The sequence below is a fragment of the Thamnophis elegans genome, chromosome 1, assembly GCF_009769535.1.
Source record: "Thamnophis elegans isolate rThaEle1 chromosome 1, rThaEle1.pri, whole genome shotgun sequence".
NCBI lineage: Eukaryota > Metazoa > Chordata > Lepidosauria > Squamata > Colubridae > Thamnophis > Thamnophis elegans.
Genome location: NC_045541.1, coordinates 177,751,868 through 177,779,203, shown reverse-complemented (window position 1 = coordinate 177,779,203; position 27,336 = coordinate 177,751,868). Strand labels below are relative to the sequence as shown.

Below are 27,336 nucleotides of genomic sequence, written 5' to 3'. Positions count from 1 at the left end.
ACTGTAGAAATGTAGAACAGAGGAGAAGTTTCCTGCCAGTGAGAACAATTAATCAGCGGAACAATTTGGCTTCAGAAGTTGTGGATGCTCCAACACTGAAAGTATTTAAGAAGAGATTGGACAGGCATTTATCTGAAATGATACAGGGTTTACTGCTTGAGCAGGGGGTTGGACTAGAAGACCTCTAAAGTCCCTTCCAACTCTGTATTCTGTTCAATTTGATCGGACAATACAACGCCCGGTTTCCTGGTTCCTGCTTTTTTTTACCAACATTTGAACACCATCAAGAATCAGACTGAACCCAACTAAATAAACACTTTCTCTGTAATGTCCAGATGTGCATCACAAGGGGCATTCATTATCACCAGAATTATTAAGGCTATATTTCATTTTGAGCCACCGCGCTTTGGGCACAGATGTTCCAAAGATGTCCACCAGCTCCCCCCTAGTGTTCTTCTCTCTATCCTCCCTTTGAGTTGGCTGGTGGCTTTTCAGTGGCCAGGATGATCCCAGGAGTACGGTTCTGTCTGGTGGCCAAGCTCAAAGGCGTTCCTCAATAGATGTTCTCCAGGAAACCAGCTTACTGTCATCGCTCTTGAGGTCTTCTTCTGATCTTCTTCTTGGGTTCCTGGCCTTTTCCCTGTGGGTTAATCTTCAGAATCGGGAACGACGTGGTTCTGCCAACAGGAAACGTGGTTGCAGGTGGGATATGGCTTGTTCTTGGTCAGCTCGCAGCATCCTACCGATTTCTCTTGTTGCCATAACCTCATCGCCATCAAATGGGTGACCACCATGACCTTCTGCATGCAGAGAGGACAGGTTTTATTTCTGGCTTGGGTGATGTGCCAGAGGTCGATACATCGGCTGTGAAAGGCATGGGAACAGGAGAGCACCTTCACGCCATCGTACTGCATGTACTGGTCTAAGCAAATGGCGCATTCTTGGTACTTAGAACCGGTCAACGAAATATGGACAGGGTCCTTCTCCTGCTCCCGGAGAAGGCGGTTTCGCCTTGTTCTCTTCCTCTTGCTCCAGGGTAGATAATGCTCCGTCAGCATCATGGCAATGAAAGTGGCGGACACAGTAAGACAGATGATCCAACAGGTGTAGAACATGGCAATCTGGCAGCAAAAGCCCGCTGGCTTGAGGAGACAATGGCTGGGACTTCTGACCACCTTGAGACGGGAAGTCCTCGAAGCCATTTTCCAGGGGAAATGAAAACGTTCGCGCCTGGGGAGGGCAAGAAGGGCTTTCCCCGAGCGGCGCAGATGTTTGAGGATTTTTGCCGTCTCTTCCGCAGAGAACGCGGCTGGGATGTGAAGGTGCCATTTGGCGCCCGGCTCGCTCACGATGTTCTCCAGCATTGGGGAACTCACATTGTGCACGAGGGCGGTGTGGGAGCCCACTTGTTGGGCCTGGAGGATCTTCTTGGAGAAGGAGCAGTTGTGTTGACGGAAGAGGACTACAAAGAGGGACGAAGACGGAGGTGGCCCTTGGATGCGGTGGTAGGGGTTCAAGGGCTTCGCCTTCACCCAGAGGCCGAGGAGTCCCTCGGGAGGGAGCAGGGGTTGAAAGAAAGCTGGTAGAACCCCAACATCTAGCGAGGTGGCGTTAGGGTTGCAAGTGGCGGGGCTGAAGGCCTTGATGGAGATGGCTTGGAGAATCAAGAACAGAGCGACCATGTGCCAAGAAAATGGAAATCTCATGCTGGTTGAAGGTCCTGGAGATCTTAGCAGGGGGCTTAGTCCTCCTTGAAGGTCAACCGAGGGGAGAAGAGATGCTCTTAGGCTCCAGAAGAAGAGCTGTAGCTTCTAGATGGCTGAGCTTCCATAGATTCAAGAGCTGTAGGTGAAGTTGACAAGTAGATCGGGGTCTTCTTGATCTGCTCCCCTCTCAGCAGGCCTGGCCTGCTGGTTGCTGCCAAATGATTGCTCTGCTCTTCCTCCAGGTGTCCTTCAAGATGTTTCTTCAGTTGGCCCTTTGTGACCTCATCGTGTTGTCTTCTCCTCCATTTCTCCCTGGGCTTCCCTTACCTCCCATGGCTTCTGGGAACTAGTGAGATAACCCTAATTCCTCTGGCATGGCAGCTGGAAGTGGTTGACATCTTTGGGGAGAGTTAACTATATGGAGAGCTATTCTTCAGGAATCCATTAATCTTCTTCTTTCTCCTCCTCCTCCTTCTCCTCCTCTTCCTTCCTCCTCTTCCTTCCTTCCTCCTCCTCTTTCTTCTTTTTTCTCCTTCTCTTTCTATCCTACCCCCTTTTTCTCCCATCCTCCTCCTCTTCCTTCTCCTCTCCCTCACATTCTTCTCTTTCTTTCTCCTCCTACCCCACCTTCTCTTCCTCCTTCTTCTCTCTTCCTCCTCTTTTCCCCTCCTTCTCTTCCCATTCTTCTCTTTCTGTTTCTTTCTCTTTCTTTCCCTCTTTCTCTTTCTTTCTCCTCCTCCTCCACTGCCTTCTCCTCTGAAATAGTACAGGGTTTTGTAAATAATCCAACATACATAGGGAGCTTTTAAGAAGCGATTAGATAACCCTTCGCCTGAAATGGTATAGTATAGGGCCTAAACGGGATTGGACTAGAAGAGGTCTCCAAGGTCCCAACTCTGTTATTCTATTCTATTCTATTCTATTCTATTCTATTCTATTCTATTCTATTCTAATTCTAATTCTATTCCATTCCATTCTATTCTACACTTATTCTATTCTATTCTAATTCTATTCTTCTCCTCTCTTCCTCCCCATCATTCCTTCCTTTTCTCCCCCCCCTCCTCCTCCTCCTCCACCACCACCACCACCACCACCACCACCACCACCACCACCTCCCATTCCTTCTCTTTCTCTATTTCTTCCCTTATTATTTCTTTGTTAGAATAGAATAGAATAGAATTTTATTATTTGTATGCCGCCCTTCTCCGGGAGGACTCAGGGCGGCGAACAATTCAAACGGGGGAAAAGGGGAACATAAAAACGAAATACAAATAATAAAAATAGGCAACAGTCGCACAACCATACATGTCGAGAGGGGAGGGGAACTCATCACCCCCAGGCCTGCTGGCAAAGCCAGGTTTTGACGGCTTTTCGGAAGGCCTGGAGAGAGGTGAGGGTCCGAATCCCTGCGGGGAGTTCATTCCAGAGGGCCGGAGCTGCCACAGAGAAGGCCCTCCCCCGGGTAATAGCCAGGTGGCATTGGCTGGTAGATGGCACCCGGAGAAGGCCGACCCTGTGAGATCTAATGGGTCTGTGGGAGGTTAGTGGTGACTGGAGCACTACTCTTGAAAACACTCCACTGGAGAAAGTTCTTTATGGTTCTTCTCCAGGATTGTTGGGTAATCACAAGTCAGGCAGATTGCAGAGATGAGTGTGGGCCTTGAGTTCTTCATCTCCACGCTCCTTGGCCCTGGCATCCAAAAACAAAAAACCAAGGAGGCCAAGAATTTCACAGTCCCCTTAGAAGAATTTCATTCCCATTCTTTTTTCCCCTCTCTCTCTTAAAAACCTTCCAGAGCAATTTCGGTCTCGCATGAGGAATGAGTTTCAATTGAAAGAAAAATGCAGGAAAAATATCTGTGTCCAGAGCAATTTGGAATGCTTTGGACATCTGCATTCCTTGCCCCGAAGGACAGAAATGTAATTTATGAGTTTGAGGTCAAAAAGCTCCCTTTCTTCCATGACAATCAGGGGGTGTTTTCCTTGCACCAAATAAACAAGAATGCAAAATTATCTTGGAAAGAGGGTAAATACTGCAGGATGAACGTTCTCGCACGGAGTTTAGATTTTTTTTGCAGGCCTCTGCAGTTGCAAAATGATGGGGGGAGGTGTGTGGAAAAAGAGAATGTGGGGAAGCAAATATGGATTGTAAATTTTCTTTCAATCCCCGAACCTCTTCCTTCATCCTGTCCCCACTAAAATTAGAAGCCATTTTTACGACCTTTCCTTCCACAGTCTCGCCCTATAGGGAATGTTTGAGTTCATAGTTTAACGGTCTGGCACTAATCCCAGATTTAAAAAAACAACAACATTGGGTTAGGTGGGGAAAAAAAAAATAACTAAATGCTAAATTGCATTAATGCCTACTAGATAAAACATCATGTGCTTTTGGCCAGGGTTAAAAGAAGAAAATAACAGAATGGCAGAGTTGGAAGGAATAGAATAGAGTAGAACAGAACAGAACAAAACAGAACAGAATAGCAATAGCAATAGCAATAGCAATAGCAATAGCAATAGCAATAGCAGTTAGACTTATATACCGCTTCATAGGGCTTTCATCCCTCTCTAAACGGTTTACAGAGTCAGCATATTGCCCCCAACAACAATCCAGGTCCTCATTTTACCCACCTCGGAAGAATAGAAGGCTGAGTCAACCTTGAGCCGGTGAGATTTGAACAGCCGAACTGCAGAACTGCAGTCAGCTGAAGTAGCCTGCAGTGCTGCATTTAACCACTGCACCACCTCGGCTCTTTGAATAGAATAGAATGAATAGAATAGTTGGAAGGGACCTTGGAGGACTTTTAGTCAGCTGAAATAGCCTGCAGTGCTGCATTTAACCACTGCGCTACCTCGGCTCTTTGAATAGAATAGAATAGAATAGAATAGAATAGAATAGAATAGTTGGTAGGGACCTTGGAGGACTTTTAGTCCAGCCAGAGGTGGGTTACTACCGGTTTGCACCAGTTTGGACAAGTGGTAGTTTGGCCTTGGTTGCCTGAACCGGCAGCAACTCAGGCTGGCCGCGCCCCCAAATTGGTTCCTCGGTCAGCAATGCTGTTGCCAGCATATTATTTTACTAAATTTTTCATATTCTGCACATGCGCAGAGCAATGTATAGTCAACTGTGCTGCATGTAAAGTGCACAAAATGAGCAAAGCATGCAAAGGGCACAGTGTGCAAAGCACACGTGAAGCGAAGTGCACATGAAGTCCGCATCAACGCTGGCAGCAAAACACCCCTGAATCCAACCCCCTGCTCAGGCAGGAAACCTTCTACCCAGAGATGGGTTGCTGATGACATTACCGCTAGTCTGATGCGCACATGATTATGTGCATGCACAGTTGCCTATAAATAGGTCTGTGCATGCACAAAAGATTAAAAAGGCCAAAAAAACACGCCAGGGAATCGGTTCGGGGGCATAGCAAACCTGCCGTCCCTACCAGTTCGGTGACTTAGTCACAATTTCCACTACAACCCGAACCCGAACCAGTGCGAACAGGTAGCAACCCACCTCTGCTTCTACCACTTCAGACCAATGGTTGTCCAGTCTTCTTCTTTAAAACCTCCAGTGATGAAGCACCCACAACTTCTGGTGGCAAGCTGTTCCACTGGTCAACTGTCCTTAGTATTAAGAAGTTTCAGGCCTGGGGATAAAAATCTTAGTTCGTCCCCTCCCGAATGATGAATGAATGTTGTGCTCTATTTTTAATATTATGTATTGTCTTATGTTTTTTGTCTTTGTACCCCCTTCCCCGTGTTTTGTAAGCCGCCCTGAGTCCCCTCAGGGAAAAGGGCGGCCTATAAATTATAATAAACATTCAAACATTCAAACATTCATTCTCCTTAATTCAAGGTTGCTTCTCTCCTTGGTTAGTTTCCATCCGTTGTTTCTTGTCCTGCCTTTTTGGTGTTTTGGAGAATAAGTTGAATCTCTCTCTTCTTTGTAGCAGCTATTCCAAATGGTTCACCGACAAAAGGGCTCCCGACGAAACCGCGCCCGACGAAACCGCGATGACAAAACCGCAAGTTCTAAACCGTGCCAACGAATGAGCGCTGAAGCACGCCGACAACAGTGCGCCGACAGAAGCGCGCTCTAACCCTAACCCTAACCCTAAACGTGACCCTAACCCTAACCCTAACCCTAACCCTAACCCTAACCCTAACCCTAAACCTAAACCTAACTCTAACCCTAAACCTGACCCTGACCCTGACCCTGACCCTAACCCTAACCCTAACCCTAACCCTAAACCTAAACCTAAACCTAACCCTTACCTTAACTTAAATCGTGCTTCTGTCGGCACGCTGTTGTCGGCGGGTTGATGACGCGCAGTTTTTGCGGCGCGGTTTTGTCAGCGCGGTTTTGTCGTGCGCACATTTGTCGGGTCACGATTCTAAATAGCTACAATTGGTTTCCCTTACTGGGCTTTTGTTGACTTTTATTGACAAGATTGATCGATGGTGTATTTGGACTGTTTCCTTATCAAAGAGATTGATTTACAGGTAGTCCTCGACCACAATTTGTTGCTAAGCGAGACAGTGATTAAATGAGTTTTGCCCCATTTGGAAAGTTGTCTTGCTGCAAATGTTAAGCCAATCACAGCGATTGTTAAGTTACTAGCACACATCATTAAGTCACACGGTTATTAAGTGAATCTGGCTCCCCTCCCCCCCGTTGACTTTTGCTTGCCAGAAGGTCGCCAAAGGGGATAACATGACCCTAGGGGACACTACGACCGTCGTAAATATGAGCTAGTTGCCAAGAGTCCAGGTTTTGATCCCATGACCACAGGGATGCTGCAATGGTCATAAGTGTGAAGAATAGAATAGAATAGAATAGAATAGAATAACATAGGGACCTTGGATGTCTTCTAGTCCAACCCCCTGCTTAGGTAGAAAACCCTATACCATTTCAAACAAATGGTTGCCCAATCTCTTCTTTAAAAACTTCCAGTGTTGGGGCATTCACAACTTCTGGAGGCAAGCTGTTCCACTGATTAATTGTTATAACTATCTGGAAGTTTCTCCCCAGTTCCAAGTTGTTTCTCTCCTTGATTAGTTTCCACCCATTGCTTCTTGTTCTACCCTCAAGTGCCTTGGAGAAAAGCTTGACACCCTCTTCTTTGTGGCAGCCCCTGAAATATTGGAAGACTGCTATCCTGTCTTCCCTAGTCCTTTTCATTAAACTAGACGTACCCAGTTCCTGCAACCGTTCTTCATATGTTTTATCCTCCAGTCCCCTAATCCTCTTTGTTGCTCTTCTCTGCACTCTTTCTAGAGTCTCCACATCTTTTCCACATCGTGGCAACCAAAACTGACTGCAAATATTCCAAGTGTGGCCTTACCAAGGCCTTATAAAGTGGTATTAACCCTTCACGTGATCTTGATTCTCTCCCTCTGTTGATGCAGCCTAGAACTGTGTTGGCTTTTTTGGCAGCTGCTGCACACGGCTGGCTCCTATTTAAATGGTTGCCCACTAGGACTCCAAGATCCCTCTCACAGTTACTACTATTGAGCAAGGTACCACCTATACTGTCCCTGTGCATTTCGTTTTTGTTGCCTAAATGTAGAATGGTACTTTTGGTCACAATGGTCAGAAAAAACTTTCTTCAGTGTCATAGCCTCAAACGGTCACTAAATGAAAGGTTGTAAATTGAGGACTACTTCTATTGGAAATGCAGATTATGTTCAGTGGTTAGAAAAGTTAAATCCTGAGCTTAGGTAGGATTAACCAAAAACATAGGTACAAAACAGGTGGTACTTGGTTGAGCAGTAGTAACTTCAATTGTAAGTGTAGGCAACCACTTAAATACAGGTAGTCCTCAACTTACGGCCACAATTGAGCCCAACATTTATGGTGTTAAGCGAGAAATTTGCCAAGTGAGTTTGGCCCCATTTCACGACGTTTCTTGCCACGTGTGTTAAGTGAATCACTGCGGCTGCTAAATTAGTCACACGGTTGTTAAGTGGAGGAAACAGAACTACCGAATGACAGAGCTGGAAGGGACCTTGGAGGTTTTCTAGTCCAACCCTCTGCTCAGGCAGAAGTGAACCTAGTTTCCCCCTGGGGGAAGGTCACGTGAGCTCCCACTTCTGACAAGCCACGTCAAGGGGGAAACGAGATTCACTTAACAACCGTGTGACCAACTTAACAACCGCAGTGATTCCCTTAGCAAATGCGGCGCGGAGAATTGTAGAATGGGGCAACGCTCACTTAACAAATTGCTCACTTAGCAACATGAATTTTGGGCTCAATTGTGGTCATATGTCGAGGACTACCTGTACAACGTCTCCTGCCTTGAGCTGGAAGGTTGGACTAGAAGACCTTCGGGGTCCCTTCTGGCCCTATTCCGGTTCCAAGAATCAGGATCAGACGTTAAATTTCAATGCAGAAGATTTATTGCTGAAGAATCTGGCCGACTAAGGGTCAAAACTAAATTGATGCTATGTAAGAATTAAGAGAATTCAAGAGGGGGTGGACCTGTGTTGCTTGTGGCAATGTAAGGATTCCAGACTGGTTACTCTCTTCACTCCACCCCTGGTTCTGCCTCCTTTTCTTCTATGAATTATGAAGAAAACAACTATATCTGGTTGCCCTTACTGGTCTTTTGCCGACAAAAATGAATTGGCACCATGTTTTGTTCTCCTTACCGAAGTGTTGAGCCATGGTCAGAAAAGAGATTACAGTATATTTTACTAGTTGATAACCTGGAGTTGCCCGAGTATTTATTTATAGGGGGAAAATATCCGGACCAAACGTAATTTCTAATGTTGGATTTTCCCCTTTACCAGAGGGAGCGCCCTTGTGGAGTACTGTGAAGCCGTTACCATGGCAACTCCACTCCGTTGTACAGTAGAAGCCACAGTTTAACACAGGGGCGGGTTTTGGCAGGCACTACTGCCAGTTCGCTTGTGTGTGCACTGCACTGCGCATGCACAGTGCAATAAAAATTGTTCTGCGCAAGCACAGAACTGAAACACAAGATGGCGGTGCCTATGGGGCCACCCGGGGAACCGGTTTGAGTGTGTGGCAGGCTTGGAACCAGCAGCGACCCAGACCGCCAAAGCACTACCGGTTCGGCCAAACAGGTCTGAACCGGTAGGAACCCCACCGCCGGTTTGACACACCTTCTGCTGGGATATTTTTGTGCGATTTCCAGTTTAGCTGATGGCATGGGGATCTCCTAGTGGTCTCCTTTCCATACATTAGCCAATTTCAGTCAAAATCACTCAGGGGTTGCTTGTTTGCTGGGCCCAATGCATCCCTGTTCTTGAATGATGGGTTTCCAATTCTTTCTGAATGCAGAATAAAAGGATTCACGAACATGAAGACAAAAACAGTGGAATGCCATTGCAATATTAAACTAGGAATGGGAAATCTAGAACATTCTACTCTCTTCTGAGTGCCAGAAGCTTATTGGCTGATTTCGGGCCAGACCCTCCTTCTCAGTCCAAGAGCCAATCAGGTGCAGTGAGGAAGGAGCTGAATTAGGAGGGGGAACGCCTAGGTTTCTAGCCCCTCCCCCACCTTCAGCCTCTGAACCTCATTGGCTGACTTTGGGTCTGTCCCTCCCTCTGTGTCCGACTTACCTCAACGGGTTGTTGTGAGATTTACAAAGCTGCTTAAAAGACCTGAACAAAAGGCGAGAAATAGATTTAACTTTTCATAAGTTTGGGCAGTCCTCAACTTACGACCCCAATTGAGCCTAGAATTCACATTTATTAAATGAATTCTGCCCCATTTTATGACTTTTATTGCCACCGTTGGTTGAACCACTGCAGTTGTTAATTTACTAACAGGGCTGTTAAGTGAATCTGGATTCCCTGTTGACTTTGTCCGAAGGTCGCAAAAGGCGATCACATGACCTGGGGACGCCACAACCAAGGGCGAAATCCAGCAGGTTCTGACAGGTTCCGGAGAGCTGCTAGCAGAAATTTTGAGTAGTTCAGGGAACCAGCAAATGCCACCTCTGGCAGGCCCCAGAGCGCCGTGGGAATGGAGATTTTGCAGTATCCTTCCCCTGCCACACCCACTAAGCCACGCCCACAGAACCGGTAGAAAAAATGAATTTCACCACTCACTGGCCACATCCGTCATAAATAGGAGTCAGTTGCCAAGCGTCTGAATTTTGATCACGTAACCCTGGGGACACTGCATCCAGAGGGGGGATTCAGGTGGTTCGGACCGGTTCACACGAACCGCTAGTTCTGGCGATCAGTTGGCCCCACCCACCCGCCCCTGCGCTAGTCTGTCCTATATTCCCTTTGTTGGAAGCCCAGCTGATGGCAGAGTGGATTCAGCTGTTTTACTCACCAGGGCTGCAGTAGAAGATAAGTTTTAGAGTTGTTTTGAATCGAACTGTGTGTGTGTGTGTAGCGATTACACCAGTTCAGTGGTGGGTTCCAGGCGGCATGCCCCGGTACGGGCGTACCTGTGGTAGCTGGGAACAGTGGCCACTGTACCGGAACGGTGACTCATTTGGCCTGCCCATGTTCCTTACCGCTTTTTGAGGGAAATGGGCCAATTACGCATGCGAGCACAGCATACGGCACCTGTGTGACCTCCACCGAGCAGCTGAGTGTCGTAGGGCGGTGCCCTCTGAGGACACCCAGCCCTGTCACCAGTTGCAACGGGATCCGGAACCCACTTCTGCACCAGTTGAATCCCACCACTGGCTGCAATGGCCGTCAATGTGAAAAATGGTCATGTCAGTTTTTTTCTGGGCTGTTGTAACTTCAGTCATTAAATGAACTATTGTAAGTCGAGGACTGCGAGTAGTCTTCGAGCTGCAAAGTGACTGGATTCCAATGTTTTTCAGTCCAAAAGTATCTCCTGAGCAACTTTACTCGAACTCTAAATTCACACTCATCTAGGGCGGCATTGGAGCTACGGGAAGGGCTGCCAATGCGAATTACGTAACCACAGGGAGAAAAAAAAATGGATTCACATACCAAAGCCCCCTCAACAGACTTCAGACCACCGGCAACAGTTGAGTTTCACCCCTAAAGTAAGTCATGGATTTGCCGAGCAGTGCAGAAAAAGAGACATAATTCATGTCACTTACAGGAATTTATCTCTTTGGCATTGTTGTGTGATTACTCAGATGGCATAAAACCAAGCAAATGATGTAAATTAATCCTGCACATTCAAATTTGAGGAAGGTTGGTATCCAATTGCTACCTTTCTACAATTAGTTCAGACTCTGTTCTGTTCCTATTCTACTCTACACTAGTTTAATTTCTTTCTGTTCTGTTCTATTCTATTCTATTCTTCTCTACTTTATTCTCCTCTCCTCTTGTTTACTTATTCTGTTCGGTTGTAATCTATTTTGTTTTACCTACTTACTCTCTCCTCTCCTCTCCTCCTTTACTTATTCTGTTCTGTTGTACTCTACTTTGTTCTACCTACTTACTCTCTTCTCTTCTCCTCTCCTCCTTTACTTATTCTGTTCTGTTGTACTCTACTTTGTACTATCTAGTTACTCTCTTCTCCTCTTTGTACTCTACTTTGTTCTACCTACTTACTCTCTCCTCTTCTCCTTTACTTATTCTCTTGTCATACTCTGCTTTGTTCTACCCTCTTCTCTTCCCTTCCCTTTCCTTCTATTCAACTCTCCTATTATTTCTTCTCCTTATTTCTATTCTTTTCTATTTCTATTCTACTTCAGCCCAGAATTTCCATTGCTGAACTGAGCAAAGTGATTGTTAAGCGAGTTGCACCCATTTTATCACAACAGCCCTAGTCCGTCTCTTCCTTAAACTAGACCACATATCATCAAGCTGCCAAGGTTGAAAAACACTCCTGTAACCATACAATAAATGTACAGTTAGTACTTATAGTTGTGCTTCTTGCCTGGACTTCCTCAAAGGGCTAACACCGGTAGAGAAGATGTTGATGAAGAAACGAACATAAGGGATTAGTTGGGTTTTTAAAATCCTATCTAGTCCTCAACTTCCAACAGTTCATTCAATGACTGTTCAAAGCTACAATGGCACTGAAAAAAGTGATTAATGACCATTTTTCACACTTACGACCATTGCAGCATCCCCACAGTCATGTGATCAAAATACAGATCCTTAGCAACTGACTCATATTTATGACGGTTGCAGTGTCCAGGGGGGTCACGTGATCCCATTTTGTGACCTTCTGACAAGCAAAAGCAATGGAGAAGCCAGATCCACTTAATAACTGTGTTACTAGCTTAGCAACTGGAGTGATTCGCTTAAGGACTGTGTCAAGAAAGGTCATAAAATGGGGCAAAACCCACTTAAAAATGAGTCACTTAACAACAGAAAGGTTGGACTGAATTGTGGTCATAAGTCGAGGATTACCGTTTACTAGTTTCTGAATTTCCTTCCCTATTTCAAGAGGTGCTAACCACCCATTCAGTTTATTCTTTCTGAAACACCCTCTGTCTATGGGTGATGTGACATGATAGCAATGATGATAATGATGATGTTTTTTTAAAAAAGCCAAGATACAGCCCAATGGATCTCCTGACCGCATCCTCACCTTGCTCTCTTCTGACCATTGAAACCCCAAATTCTTAAAAGACAACATGCACAATGACAACAATTGGGAAGAATTGTGTTCTTTCTCTGTCCCCGTCCCTCCCATTGGATCCGGAGGTCCATCTCAGTTTCTTCTCCACTGCATCTCTGCCGCCTCCCTAGATTGCGCTGTTAACCTTCTGCTTGCAGATTGGGCACGTCTTGCCAGCCATGGGTTGGATGAGTAACCAGGTGTTGATACAGGTGGCATGAAAGACGTGGGCACAGGGAAGAACCTTCACCCGGTCACCTGCTTCATAATCTGCCATGCAGATTACACAGGTGTCATACCTGTCACCATGCTTGAAGGTCTTCACTTGGATGCCTTGGTAGGGCCGGCCCCATTTCACCCAACTGACCAGCAGCAAGAAGCTAGTGCCCATGCTGAGGCTGAACAGCAGCCCAAATTCCTGGAGGACTTTGAGGAACAGTTGTTGAGTACAGTAACCCGGCCAGATCGGCAGGTCATACACAGCTAATTCCCAAAGAGCCACATATGTTTCATCCGAGCAGGAATTGTAATAACTCTGGGGTACCACCACCATAATTTGGGCATCCTTTGCTGAATGAACTTGCCTTCTCAAAAGTTTAGAAGCTGTCCGTCCAATAAACAACGACGGGATAATGATCGGCAGTCTTCTCTCTTCCATGCTGACCACCATGTTCACCAAGAAATCAGAACACAGGTTGTAGATGATAGCTGCGCGGTATCCAGCTTCCTGGGCGTGGAAAACTTTAAGGTTGAAGGAACAGTCATAGCGGCGGATGAGGGCAACGAAACCAGAAGGAGTCCGGTTGGAAACTGGGGCTGCTTTGATGGGATGGCAAGCATTGGCAGGCACCGTTTCAAGCAGGTAACCTTTGAGACCAGTGACGGGCATGGGTGGACCAAAACAGGCTGGGGCAGCATTAAAATCCATACAGGTGTCATTCTGCTTGTACACCAGATGAACAAATGGCTTGGCCAAGGCAGTCTGAAGAAACAAGGAGAAGGTCACTAGCAGAAGAAGACGTTCCACCAAGCCCCCCATGGTGGAGATGGCCTTCTCCAGACACAATGGATGGAAGATGGAGACAGACGGGTAGAGTATCTAGGTCTCAACCTCTTGGCATTTTGGGGAGCTGGCGAGCGAGCCGTCGAGGCCACGTCAAACCCAGCGATGGTCTTCAGGAGCAGAACTGCAAAAAGTCTCCTTCCTTGGAACTCGCCTCTTGAAATTATGAAACTCAGCTTGTTCTCTCAACCACACTGATACCACAGTTTTCACCACAGGGCATGTGGCTCTCACCCACCACAGGTGTAGTAGTTTGAAACAGCCCACTCCCTTATGACATCACTCACCCATTACTTGGGCTACTATCACTGAGTGGCAAGGCGAGAACAAGGACTGATGTGTACTAAAACATAACAGGTAAAAGTAAAGATAAGGGTTTCCCATTTTGTGTGGTTGTTAAAAATCAGAATTAGAATAACAGAGTTGGAAGGCACCTTTTAGGTCATCTAGTCCAACCCCCCCCCAAACAGGAGACCCTACACCATTTCTGACAGATGGCAGTCTAGTCTCTTCTTGAAAGCTTCCAGTGATGAAGCTCCCACAACTTCTGAAGGCAACTTCTGTTCCATGGGTTGATTGTTCTCACTGTCAGCAAATTTCTCCTTATTTCCAGATTGAATCTCTCCTGGATCAGTTTCCATCCATTATTCCTTGTTTGGCCTTCAGGGGCTTTGGAGAATAGGTTGACCCCCCCCCTCGTTGGCAGCCCCTCAAACATCGGAAAACTGCTATCATGTCTCCCCTGGTCCTTCTGTTCACTAGATTAGCCATGCCCAGTTCCTGCAGCTGTTTTAGTGAGTCGTCGAAGCCACCAGTCAAAATCGATCAGCCCCCTCTCAACAGAGGAGGAGGGATACCACATCATCTATCTCCAGTTTACAACACAGTCCTTTCAGCAGTTCCAAGAAGGCTCCACACCCATTTGCACCACTCAGGTGACTCTGAGGACACCGATGAACCTCCAAGTGGCCTCAATGACTCTCAAAAAGGATGCAAATGACCAGCTGTCTGCAAGGAGCATAAATCCTTCCGTTCCCCGCCATCCAGTCAGAGCTGAAGAAACTTCTTGGATGAGAAGCGAAACGCCTCCCAAGAAAAACTAGAAAGTCCAGTTGCCTCTTGGGGAAAAAAAAATAAACACCTTTGGGAAATTCTGGGAGTTGAAGTCCACTTATTCAGAAGCTGGGAAACATTGCATTTATGAAATGCCGTTGAAATGTCAGGGGGTGGGATTGGCTCCTAGGCTTTCTCCTCCCACCTTAATATTATTCATTGAGCTGAATAATAATATAATATTCATTACTTTCTACTGCACTTGTATAGGAGTTAACTTCTCCCCTGTTTCCAGTAAAATCCTGCTATGTAACTTGCCTTCGAAGCAATAACTGCACTTTGTTCATTGTTACAGATTGCTCCACGAGTAAGGAACTAATGGGTTTTGTGAATTGTATGCATTTTGTAAGGATATACTCTGGATAGTTCGGGTGCGTCTTTTAATCCTAAACTGCTGAGCAAGCATTCCCCCATCCCTGTTTTGTGCATCGACTTTTCTCAATCAATTACTGTACTTTTCGGAGTATAAGGCGCACCAGAGTATAAGACGCACCAAGATTTTGAAGAGGTAAATTTTTTTAAAAGGTTTTTGCCCTCCCCAGCCCCCAGGAGCACTTTGCAGGCCTCCCAAACCTTCTGCACATCCATTTCTGTGAAGGGACGATATTCAGTGTATGACGCACCCAGATTTTCACCCTCTTTTTTGGGGAAAAAGGTGCATCTTATACTCTCAAAAATACGGTAAAACAGCTTGAAGAAAGCGTGCCTGTTTGCTATCAAAACTTTTCTGGACCCGTCATCTTCCACATGACGCTCCGGAGTCATGATCTTCCCATCTACAGATAGTCCTCGATTTACAGCCCTTCGTTTTTGCGATGGTCCGAAGTCACAATGGCACTGAAACCAATGACTTCCAAGTGATCCCGGCACTTAGGAGCCATCACAGGAATCGTAGATCTTGTCCTTGGGATTTCAACCCCAGGTGTGAGCTGCTGGGAGTTCGCAGGGGTTCGGGAGAACCTCTAGCTAATAATCTGTGCAGTTTGGAGAAACCTCAAATCCCACTCCTGGCTGGCCCCACCCAACCCTCCCCTCCCCTCCCAGGAGTCCCCATGCAGCCCATTTTGGGTGCAGGTAAGTGCAGGGCGTGTGCGGAGACTTAGGAAAGGCAAAACCCAGGCCTAAAAGAGCCGAGGTGGTGCAGTGGTTAGGGTGCAATACTGCAGGCCACTTCAGCTGACTGTTATCTGCAGTTCAGCGGTTCTAATCTCACCGGCTCAAGGTTGACTCAGCCTTCCATCCTTCCGAGGTGGGTGAAATGAGGACCCAGACTGTGGGGTCGATATGCTGACTCTGTAAACCGCTTAGAGAGGGCTGAAAACACTATGAAGAGGTATATAAGTCTAACTGCTATTGCTATTGCTACCGGGAGTTTAGGAAGGCTGGAAACGGAGTCTGGGGAGGCTCTTTTCACTCTTCCGGAGACTTGAGGAAAACCTCCAGAGCCCAGGGAGGGCAAAAATGCCCCCCACAGCCATGGTGCAGAAGGTCGACTGGGTCTCACTCATCATGGCCACACCATCCAGCAACTGAATAGAGAACCCCTTACTAAAATTTTTGAAGCCCACCCCTGTTCAACCCTAACCCTAGCCCCGTGATGGTAAACCTATGGCACATGTGCCCAAAGTGGCATGTGGAGCTGTTGTGGCACAGCAGGAGCCGTTGGAGCTGCCGATGGACTCCGATAGCGAGGAAATCTGCTATGGAAGATGTGGAGGACCCTGGGCAGGGTTCTGACTCAGAGCAGGGACCAGAGAGGCTGGTTGGCCACCAGGAGGTGCCTGAGGCATGGAGCAGTAGGGAAGATCAAAGGGAGTTTGTCCCTGATGCCAAACAACGGAGGGTGGAGAAACAGAGGCAGCAGTTACGGAGACAGACTCATAAGAGATAATCAAGCCCAGGTGGTTGTGGCTTGGCCCCTCCCAAGAGAGTATATAAGAAGAGACTTTGGGAGGAGTCCTTTTGCAGGACACAACCGTTCGTACTAATCTGGAGAACTCCTTGTCTGGTCTGCCTTGTGTCCCCGTGTCTGTTGGAGTCTGGGTTCCTGCCAACTTCTTGCCAGTGAGTCGTGTCTGGGCTTTCAGCCAACACGATTATAATTGCTGTGAATAAAGAGTGGCAAACAGCTAAGCCTGTGTCTGCGTTCATTACTGGATGGAGGGGGGGGGGGCAGAACATGGAGCCATGTCATCTGGCACACGTGGTGTTGCCCGTTCTTCTTCTGGGTTTCTGGTGTGTATGCACACGTGACAATCAGCTGGCCTTCGTATGTGTGCCAGTGCTGTAAACTGAAAGAGCTGGTCTTCTGTTTTCTGATGTTGGCATGAGCGCCAGCCAGCTGATCATTTCACACGCATGCACACCAGTAACCAGAAGACTAGCTGGCCAGTGTGCATGCATGTGCTGGAAACCAGAAGTTCATTTTCTGGCACGCGCACCCCCTTCTTCCAGGTTGAGGCACAGGCGAGGATGCGAGCGCACTCCCTTTTCAGGACTTGGTGGCGAAAAAATTTGCCATCACTGCCCTAACCCTAACCCTAGCCCCAGCCCCAGCCCTAACCCTAGCCCCTGATCAAGATTTGGCAACCAGCTTGTATTGCCCCAGCCCCAGCCTCAACCACAACCCCAACCCTTGTATTGATGATGGTTTGAGCATCCTGGGGTCACAGGATCACCATGTACGACCTTTCCCAGCCTCCTTCCGAAAAGCAAAGTCCATAAGGGGAGCCCGATTTGCTTAACGACTGTGATTCGCTGAACAACTGCAGTGATTTGCTGCCCAAAAAGGTAACAAATTCAACCGTGACTCATTTAACAACTGTCTTGCTTAACAATGGATATTGTGGTCGTAAGGTGAGGCATGCCCATGTCTTTCTTTTGTTTTTTGTTTTACTCTCATCAGGCTCCACCTCCCACAAATTAGCAGGTACTATAGAATCCACCATTGGTTAGCGGTTCCACCACAAATCCGCGAAGCCCTTATCTGCGAAGACATAAGCACGAAGACTAATTCACGCCGTTCGAAGCGCTAAGGAAAAACACGACCCTACTGCGATGACATAATCGGGGAGGGCAAATCCGCGCATTCCCAAGCACTCAGCATCCTAAACCTAACCCTAACCCTAACCCTAACCCTAACCCTAACCCTAACCCTAACCCTAACCCTAACCCTAACCCTAACCCTAACCCTAACCCTAACCCTAACCCTAAAACAAACCCTAAAACAAACCCTAAAACAAACCCCTAAACCTAATCCTAACCCTTACCTTAATTTCAATCCGCTTTCTGCCGCCACACTGTTTTAAAGCGCCCTTCTGTCATCGCACTGTTGTCGCGGCAGTGATGACGCGCGGTGATGACATTGCGGCTTTAGCGGCGTGATTTTATCACCGCTATTTTGACTAGCGCGGTTTTGTCGTGCCACGTTGGTTAGCAGGTGTGAGATGTTAGACCCAAATAATTTAATCCTCACAATACAGAAACAAGCCTGGTTAACCATTCAAAGGTTTATTTAAGAAAAATGAAAAAAAGCGGTTGCAAGCGCGGCCTCCTAGACCCTTCCCAAATGGATTGAGTACAAGGAGAGCAAAAAACGATTTTCAAGCTACACGATTTATAGTCCCTAAACATTGCACGCCACGCCTAGGAAGAGGCTCTCATCCTAAGTCAGTCTTTAAGTCATTTTACACTACAAAAGGTCAGCATGATCCTTCCTGCAGAATCCCAGTTATCTTATCTGTGTCTCCTTGTGGCTTCGCCCTAGCCGGCGTATGTTCCTATCTCACCGAATGGTGGCCTTGTCTTGGGCGTATGCTTCTGTTGTCAAAGGAAGTTAGTTTTAGCCAGTCATCACGCACTGTTTTGCTGAGCACATTTGGTGGTTAATTCGCAACAGAAAGAACTTTATAGCTTATTGATAGAATTAACACTTTTATAAAAGAGCAACTTATTATTTATTTCCTTCACAGGTATCCTTGAGGCCACCAAGACAACCCCCTCTGCTTTGAGTAGGAATCCAGGTTTAAGCATCCCAGACAGATGGCTGCCCAACCGCTGTTGAATGAATAGCAATAGCAATAGCAGTTAGACTTATACACCGCTTCATAGGGCTTTCAGCCCTCTCTAAGCGGTTTACAGAGTCAGCATATCGCCCCCACAGTCTGGGTCCTCATTTCACCCACCTCGGAAGGATGGAAGGCTGAGTCAACCTTGAGCTGGTGAGATTAGAACCGCTGAACTGCAGATAACAGTCAGCTGAAGTGGCCTGCAGTACTGCACCCTAACCACTGCGCCACCTCGGCTCCTGAACCCAATGAAGGGGGAAATTCTTTTTCTTGGGGTTCATTGTGCATTTCCACCACTGTTCATAAAAATTTTCTAGGATTCATCTGCCTTCTGGCAACTTAAACCAACTGTAACCTAGTCCTTTCTCTCTTTCTCCTCATTGTAACACCACTGTGATGACTATAGGTAGTCCTCAACTTATGACCACAATTGAGCCCAACATTTCTGTTGCTAAGTGAGACAGTTGTTAAAGGAGCGTTGCCGCAGTTTGCCACCTTTCTTGATGCAGTTGCTAAATGAATCACTGCAGTTAAGTTAGTAACACGGTTGTTAAGTGAATCTGGCTTCCCCATTGACCTTGCTTGTCAGAAGGTCGCAAAAGAGGATCACGTGACCTCGGGGACACTGCACCCGTCGTAACTGTGAGTCAATTGCCAAGCATCTGAATTTTAATCATCTGAGCATGAGGATGTTGCAACAGTTGTGTGAAAAATGGTTATATTGTATGTTGCTTTTTTCAGTGCCGTAACTTTGAACAGTCACTAAGCAAACGGTTATAAGTCAAGGACTATCTGTACAGTGAATGGGCATCTCTCACTCCTCTGAATATCTTTCAATCTGCTCTTATTTTTCTGTTTTCCTAGCATTCATCTCAATCCGTCTCCCTGTAACCAAGATGTACAATTTTGTGTCCAGAAGACTAAATCTGGAGAACCTTATCATGGACTTCCCAAAAGTGCTTTTTCAAGAGGCAACTTGTTCTGACCCAGGCGTCCTTAAAAAGCAAGAAGCAGAGTCTTGGTCCTGGCAAAACCTCTTTTATTTACACCACTGTGAATTCCTTGCATTCACAGTCAGCAAGGCTTAGCAAACAGTCTTTCCGAGGAATATTTATCAACACGAACCTTATCTCATTATTTGGCGACCTGCCAAATAACTACCATATTTTTCAGAGTATAAGATGCCCTGGAGTATAAGACGCACCAAGATTTTGAAGAGGCAAATTTTTTAAAAAAGTGTTTGCACTGTGCATACCTCCCAAAAACGGCTCTTTTTTTTATGAAAACGGGCCCCCTTTTTTTTTTAAAAAAAGAACATGCATAGCTTTTAGGAGCCTTGTGGAGTGCTCCTGGGGGCTAGAGGGGGGGGGCAAAATTGAGCAAGCAATGGCCCGTTTTCCCCTCATTTCTGCCCTCCCCATCCCCCAGGAGCACTCCTAAAGGCTCTGCATGGCCATTTTGGTGCAGGGGATGGGGTTTCAGGAGGCAAAAAATGCTGTATTCAGTGTATAAGACACACCCAGATTTTCAGCCTCTTTTTTGAGGGGAAAAAGGTGTGTCTAATACTCTGAAAAATACGGTAGTTTCCAAATGCAGGGCAAGGCAAAACTTAGTCTCAACAGAGTCTCATATACTCACAACCAGAACTTTCCACTCTTGAAACGACCGAATGAATGAATGGTTTCCTGCAAAAGCCCCCTCCCCATTTGCTCCTCTTTTGTTTCCTCTGGGAGGGGCCAATCACCTCCAAGCAGTGACGTGCGGTCAGCTTTAGCCCCGGTGAGGCTGTTTTTAGACTTGTGGACTTCAACTCCCAGAATTCCACAGCCAGGCATGCTAAGTTCCGATTTAAAGCGACAGCATTTTCCCCCCTTGCAAAATAAGTTTTCCCATTCTTTTTCTTCTCCCTCCCCCTCCTTCCTCCCTCTCTCCTTCCCTCCCCCTCTCTCAAACAGACACACGCAGACAGAGAACTTCGATCCTTCTCTCATTCACTCACTCTCAAACACAAACACAGAAGTTGGATAGGATATATTTTCCAAAGGCTTGAAAGCAGCTCCTCTGCCATACCCCTCCCTTCCCCTGCTGCCTTCCGATCAAACGTTTTGAATTCCTCCCCCCTCCCCACACACGGACCTTTTCCAGCTGTTTCAGAGACGATTTCAACTCTGCTTCTCCCTGCCCTACCCTGCCTTCTTGAAAAGCCAGAGCTCTGAAGTCAGACTGAGCTAGTCGCTCCTAGAAAACTCTAAAAAGCCTCTAAAAATGCCCTCTACAGGAGGCAAGAGAATACTTGCCTCATTTGCATAAGAAATTCTTCCCTTGTTAACCCTTGCTTAACTCTTAAAAGGCGAAAAAATCCTTATGCAAAAGAGGCCCCTAGTTCTCTGGCCTCCTCCTAGTTAATACTGAGAGCAGACACCAAGCCACTGTGACTTGAAATCTGGTAGCAACTACCCTGGCTTTAATTATTTTAAGAAAATTATTTAAAATCCTTTCCTTTCCCTGAGGAGACTGGTGAGGCCCTGCCTCCCTTGCCTCTAGTGACTGCACGTCCCTGCCTCCAAGGTGTGGCTTTACTCCTAAATCAACCCTACTTTCTGAGTTATTCTTGCCTTCTTGCAGCTCTGAGCATGTGCACACTGGGAACAGGCTCCAGCTGTTCCTCTGCCTCACTGCTGTCTGGCTCCCTCTCTGCTTCTGACGCAGAGTCCTCGTCTGAGCTTTCTTCAGCTGCCAGGACTGGCCCATGTTCCTCCTCAACATCCTCACTGTCCGACTCTGCTGCCAGCTGCACTGGCTGCTGGCGGGCCACAACACAACTGGACTTTCTTCCAACTGGACAATTGAACATTTTGACCAGAAAGTCCAATTGCCTTTTGAAAAAGAACCATTGGGACGTGGCACGACAAAACCGCGCTCGACTAAAGTGCGCCCGATTAAACCGCGTCGCTGATGTCATCAACAGGGTGACAACAACGAGCGCGGAGAAAGAAGGGCGCTTTAAATAGCGCTTTGAAAGCAAGCCGATTCAAGTTAAGGTAAGGGTTAGGTTTAGGGTTAGGTTAAGGGTTAGGTTAAAGGTTAGGTTAAGGGTTAGGGTTAGGTTAAGGGTTAGGGTTAGGTTTAGGGTTAGGTTAAGGGTTAGGTTTAGGGTTAGGTTTAGGGTTAGGTTTAGGGTTAGGTTTAGGGTTAGGTTTAGGGTTAGGTTAAGGGTTAGGTTTAGGGTTAGGTTTAGGGTTAGGTTAAGGGTTAAGTTTAGGGTTAGGTTTAGGTTTAGGTTTAGGTTTAGGTTTAGGGTTAGGGTTAGGGTTAGGGTTAGGGTTAGGGTTAGGGTTAGGGTTAGGTTTAGGGTTAGGGTTAGGGTTAGGTTTAGGGTTAGGTTTAGGGTTAGGTTAAGGGTTAGGTTTAGGGTTAGGTTTAGGGTTAGGTTTAGGGTTAGGTTAGGGTTAGGTTTAGGGTTAGGTTTAGGGTTAGGTTAAGGGTTTGGGTTAGGGTTAGGTTTAGGGTTAGGTTAAGGGTTAGGTTTAGGTTTAGGGTTAGGTTTAGGTTTAGGTTTAGGGTTAGGGTTAGGGTTAGGGTTAGGGTTAGGGTTAGGGTTAGGGTTAGGGTTAGGGTTAGGGTTAGGGTTAGGGTTAGGGTTAGGTTAAGGGTTAGGTTTAGGGTTAGGTTAAGGGTTAGGTTTAGGGTTAGGTTTAGGTTTAGGTTTAGGGTTAGGGTTAGGGTTAGGGTTAGGGTTAGGGTTAGGGTTAGGGTTAGGGTTAGGGTTAGGGTTAGGGTTAGGGTTAGGGTTAGGGTTAGGTTTAGGGTTAGGGTTAGGGTTAGGTTTAGGGTTAGGTTTAGGGTTAGGTTAAGGGTTAGGTTTAGGGTTAGGTTTAGGGTTAGGTTTAGGGTTAGGTTAGGGTTAGGTTTAGGGTTAGGTTAAGGGTTTGGGTTAGGGTTAGGTTTAGGGTTAGGTTAAGGGTTAGGTTTAGGTTTAGGGTTAGGTTTAGGTTTAGGGTTAGGGTTAGGGTTAGGGTTAGGGTTAGGGTTAGGGTTAGGGTTAGGGTTAGGGTTAGGGTTAGGGTTAGGGTTAGGGTTAGGGTTAGGGTTAGGGTTAGGGTTAGGGTTAGAGTTAGGTTTAGGGTTAGGTTTAGGGTTAGGTTTAGGGTTAGGTTTAGGTTTAGGGTTAGGTTTAGGGTTAGGTTAAGGGTTAGGTTTAGGGTTAGGTTTAGGGTTAGGTTTAGGGTTAGGTTTAGGGTTAGGGTTAGGTTTAGGGTTAGGTTTAGGGTTAGGTTTAGGGTTAGGTTTAGGGTTAGGTTTAGGGTTAGGTTAAGGGTTAGGGTTAGGGTTAGGGTTAGGGTTAGGTTTAGGGTTAGGTTTAGAGTTAGGTTAAGGGTTAGGTTAAGGGTTAGGTTTAGGGTTAGGTTAAGGGTTAGGTTTAGGGTTAGGTTTAGGAGTAGTTTTAGGGGGGTTAGGTTTAGGTGTTAATTTTAGATTTAGCGTTTACAGCGTGCTTCTGTCTCCGCACTGTTGTCGCCCTGTGATGACATCAGCTACGCGGTTTCGTCGAGCGCGCTTTAGTCGAACGCGATTTTGTGGTGGAACCCCATTGGGACAACCATGGCCTGGATAACTGAGAATCTCCATACACTTCTTATGGATCACTTCTTCTTAAGATCAGGTATGGCTTGTTCCTATAATGCACAGTCCTTCCCAAATTTGCGAGGACTTCAACTCCCAGGATTCCCCAGCCAACTTTTAAGACATGTGGACTTAAAAGTAACAGGGAAAGGATCATTGAAGAAAGATACAAACTAGAGCTAACGAGGAATTTCTTGACAATGAGAACCATGAATTGGTGGAACAGCTTCCTTCCAGAAGTTGTGAGTGCGCCATCACTGAAGATTTTTTGGGATAATAGAGTGGGAAGGGAACTTAGAGGTCTTCTATTCCAACCCCCTGCTCAAATGGTTATCCAATCTCTTCTTAAAAACCTCCAGTGTTGGAACAACTCCTTCCACTATTCCTTCTACTAGTTAAGTGTTTCTCACTGTCGGGAAATTTCTCCTTAGTTCTAGGTTGCTTCTCTTCTTGATTAGTTTCCATCTGTTGCCTCTTTTCCTGCCTTCAGGTGCTTTGGAAAATAGCTTGACTCCCTCTTCTTTGGGGCAGCCCCTGAGATATCAGAAAACTGCTATCGTGTCATCCCTACTCCTTTTTATTAAACTAGGCATAACCAATTCCTGCAACCGTTCTTCATATGCTTTAGCCTCCAGTAAGATCTCCTTCTTTGACAGGGGTTGCATAGAAAACCTCGAAGCTATCTTTCAACCCTGTATGCTATATATTATACTCTAAGAATTTATTCTGATTGATTGAGTGATTGATTGATTGAATGAATGAATGATTGATTGAGTGATTGATTGATTGAATGAATGATTGATTGATTGATTGATTGAATGATTGATTGAATGAATGAATGAATTCTCCAGCCAGCCAGGCTAGTTGTAGAATTCTGGGAGCTAAAGTCCACAGGTCTTAAAGTTGTTAAAGTTGGAGAAACACATCTTGGAATAGAATAGAAGAGTTGGACGGGACCTTTGAGGTCTTCTAGTCTAACCCCCTGCTTAGGCAGGAAACCCTACACCACTTCAGACAAACGGTTATCCAACATCTTAAAACTTCCAGTGTTGGAGCATTCACAACTTCTGGAGACAAGTTGTTCCACTGATTAATTGTTCTAACTGTCAGGAAATCTCTCTTTAGTTCTAAGTTGCTTCTCTCCTTGGTTAGTTTCCACCCATTGCTTCTTGTTCTACACTCAGGTGCCTTGGAGAATAGTTTGATTGCCTCTTCTTTGTGGCAACCCCTGAGATATTGGAAGATTGCTATCATGTCTCCCCTAGTCCTTCTTTTCATTAAACTAGACATACCCAGTTCCTGCAACCGTTCTTCATATGTTTTAGTTCTCCAGTCCCCTAATCCTCTTGGTTGCTCTTCTCTGCACTCTTTCTAGAGTCTCCACATCTTTTCTACATCGTGGCGGCCAAAACTGGATGCCGTATTCCAAGTGTGGCCTTACTAAGGCCTTATAAAGTGGTATTAACACTTCACGTGATCTTGATTCTCTCCCTCTTTTTATGCAGCCTAGAACATCTTCCTGATACTTATTTTTGGGGATTTGAGATCTCATACATCTCATAACCCTGGGAAAGTTTGGACCTTAGCGTTCTTGCCCATGACTCTATTTCCATCCTCCACTCAACAAACATATCTTGTCTGATTTACTTGTGCTGTGGATTATTGCCACCTTGTAAAGCTCTCCTCCATGGTTCCTCCTGCTTAGCCCACCATCATTCCTCCCCTCCCCCTTTCCCCAGATCTGCAGTGTACTTGCTCATTAGGATTTTGATGTATTTAAATGTCAACAAGCCACCAAGGAAATGCAGCTGTGGTTGTGTAAGAGCAGAGCAATTAAGCAGAAAAGGTCCCACTTTACCTCTTGAAAAGGAGGCAAACTTAGCGGAGGAAACAGAATAACAGAACTACAGAATCACAGAGTTGGAAGGGACCTTGGAGGTCTTCTAGTCCAACCCTCTGCTCGGGCAGGAAACCCTATGCCATTTCAGACAAACGGCTGTCCAATCTCTTCTTTAAAATCTCCATTGTTGGAATGCTCACAACTTCCGGAGGCAAGTTGTTTCATCGATTGATTGTTCTTGAAATTTCCCCTTAGTTCTCTAGGTTGGTTCTCGCCTTGATTAGTTTCCACCCATTGCTTCTTAACAGAATAATAGAATAACAGAGTTGGAAGGGCCCTCGGAGGTCTTCTAGTCCAATCCTCTGCTAAAGCAGAAAACCCTATACATTTCGGACAAATGGTTGCCCAATCTCTTCTTAAGACTCTCCAAGGCAAGTCCTTCCACATTAATTGTTCTCACTGTCAGGAAATTTTTTCTTCATTCTAGGCTGCTTCTCTCCTTGATTAGTTTCCACCCATTGCTTCTTGTCCTGCCCTCAGGTGCCTTGGAGAATAGTTTGACTCCCTCTTCTTTGTGGCAGCCCTTCAAATATTGGAAGGCTGCTATCATGTCTCCCCTGGTCCTTCTTTTCATTAAACTACCCAGACATACCCAGTTCCTGCAACCGTTCTTCATATGTTTCAGCCTCCAGTCCCCTAATCCTCTTTGTTGCTCTTCTCTGTACTCTTTCTAGAGTCTCCACATCTTTTTTTTATAATAAGGAAGAATCAGCCATTCTTGGCTTTTAATCTATCACTCACTGAACCTGTTTTCTTCTCGTTCTTTCTAGGTTGAAGTCAATGTCTCCTGATCTAGGGCCTCCAAGGTCTTATGGTTCTAACCAGCCTGAGAAAGTTGCCATCCAACCAGCCACTTCCCATCATATCATGAATCTGCTTAATGGGTACTTTTAGATCTGTGAATATTTCAACAGTTCATCCATTTGACAATCCTAGGGGGAAAAAATGTTGACAATGGTTTTTCGCCAAGAGAAGAAGAAAACTCTACTTATCTGTTGGATAACACCACTGATCTGCGAGAAAACTATCAAGGTCAGAGAGCACCAAAGACCTCATAGTTCTTGCCGCCTCCTCCTCCTCCTCCTCCTCCTCCTCCTCCTCCTCCTCCTCCTCCTCCTCCTTTCCACAAACCCTTCTTCCTTCTAGCACTGATGATATTCCCTAGTTGGATCATGAAAAATCTGCAAGAAAACAACCAAGCTCAGAGACCACCAAGGACATCCCAACAGTTCAGCCCCGGGGCTACAAACACTGTCTCCCATCCGTTGCTGCTTGGAACGGACTAAAAGAGGTTAAAACCTCTGCCCTTTCTTGGAATGCAAAAGATTTGTCGGTTCCCCTCCAACTTTACCTCCTGTATTCTAAGATAGAGATTTGACTAAAGCTCACATTCCGTTCTGCATTTTTCTCCAGATGGACAGCATTGCTTCCTCCCTCCCTCCCTCCCTTCCCTTCTCTGTTATTAAAAATAATATTCACGATGTTGTTTCTCCTAAAAGCACACTGCAGCAGCTTACATGCTTTGATAATAGCTTCTAAACACTCCAGACCATCTCCAACCATTGGGACCGAGAGACCTCTATTATCTATCCCTGTTTTTTTCCCTCCCTCCTCTCTCTTTTGGCCATTCCTTAATCCGTTCCCATAATTACACTCTGTTCTCCAAGCGAGTATTCCCCCCGTAGCAACATTTAGCCCTGGATTTCTGATCAAGACGATGGACTCAGCCTCACATCACAAGGAATCTATCTGCAGCTCTGAGCAGCCATCCCCCACAAATATCTGGCTAGGAAATGTTCGCCAGATCCGTAAATTTTGCAAGCACTTGGGGTACCCCCCCAAATATGCAGGTATGGTGCAGGTAGTTCTCAAGTTGCAACCATAACTGAGCCCAAAATGTATGTTGCTTAAGAGAGAAATGGGTTAAGTGCCCCGTTCTGTGACTTTTCTTGCCACATTTGTTAAGTGAATTGCTAAATGAGTAGAAATAGCAATAGCACTTAGGCTTATATACCGCTTCATAGTGCTTTTACAGCCCTCGCTAAGCGGTTTACAGAGTCGGCCTCTTCCCCCCCCCCCCCCCCCAACAATCTGGGTCCTCATTTTACCCACCTCGGAAGGACAGAAGGCTGAGTCAACCTTGAGCCTGGTGGGATTTGAACTGCCAAATTGCAGGCAGCCGGCAGTCAGCAGAAGTAGCTTGCAAGTACTGCAACTCTAACCACTGCGCCACCGCAGCTCATAACACAGTTGGGAGGGACCTTGGAGGTCTTCTAGACCAACTCCCTGCTCCAGCAAGAAACTCAACAAAGTCCTCAAGTTAT

At 46.2% G+C, this 27,336-nt stretch overlaps 2 protein-coding genes across 2 annotated transcripts; both read right to left on the bottom strand.

Annotated features, from left to right (window-relative positions):
• Positions 1 to 647: 647 nt before the first annotated feature.
• On the bottom strand, positions 648 to 1,682 carry LOC116506636 (E3 ubiquitin-protein ligase RNF167-like). The gene has a single exon (XM_032214468.1). It carries the CDS (start codon positions 1,680 to 1,682, stop codon positions 648 to 650), a length of 1,035 nt encoding a protein of 344 aa, XP_032070359.1.
• A 10,691-nt stretch (positions 1,683 to 12,373) lies between these two features.
• LOC116506627 (E3 ubiquitin-protein ligase RNF167-like) lies at positions 12,374 to 13,285 on the bottom strand. Its single transcript, XM_032214456.1, has one exon. It carries the CDS (start codon positions 13,283 to 13,285, stop codon positions 12,374 to 12,376), a length of 912 nt encoding a protein of 303 aa, XP_032070347.1.
• Between the last annotated feature and the right edge of the window lie 14,051 nt (positions 13,286 to 27,336).

What these genes read in the sequence shown, in the direction of transcription:
- LOC116506636 (XM_032214468.1), bottom strand. Translation starts at nt 1,682, where the DNA reads ATGGTCGCTCTGTTCTTGATTCTCCAAGCCATCTCCATCAAGGCCTTC.
- LOC116506627 (XM_032214456.1), bottom strand. Translation starts at nt 13,285, where the DNA reads ATGGGGGGCTTGGTGGAACGTCTTCTTCTGCTAGTGACCTTCTCCTTG.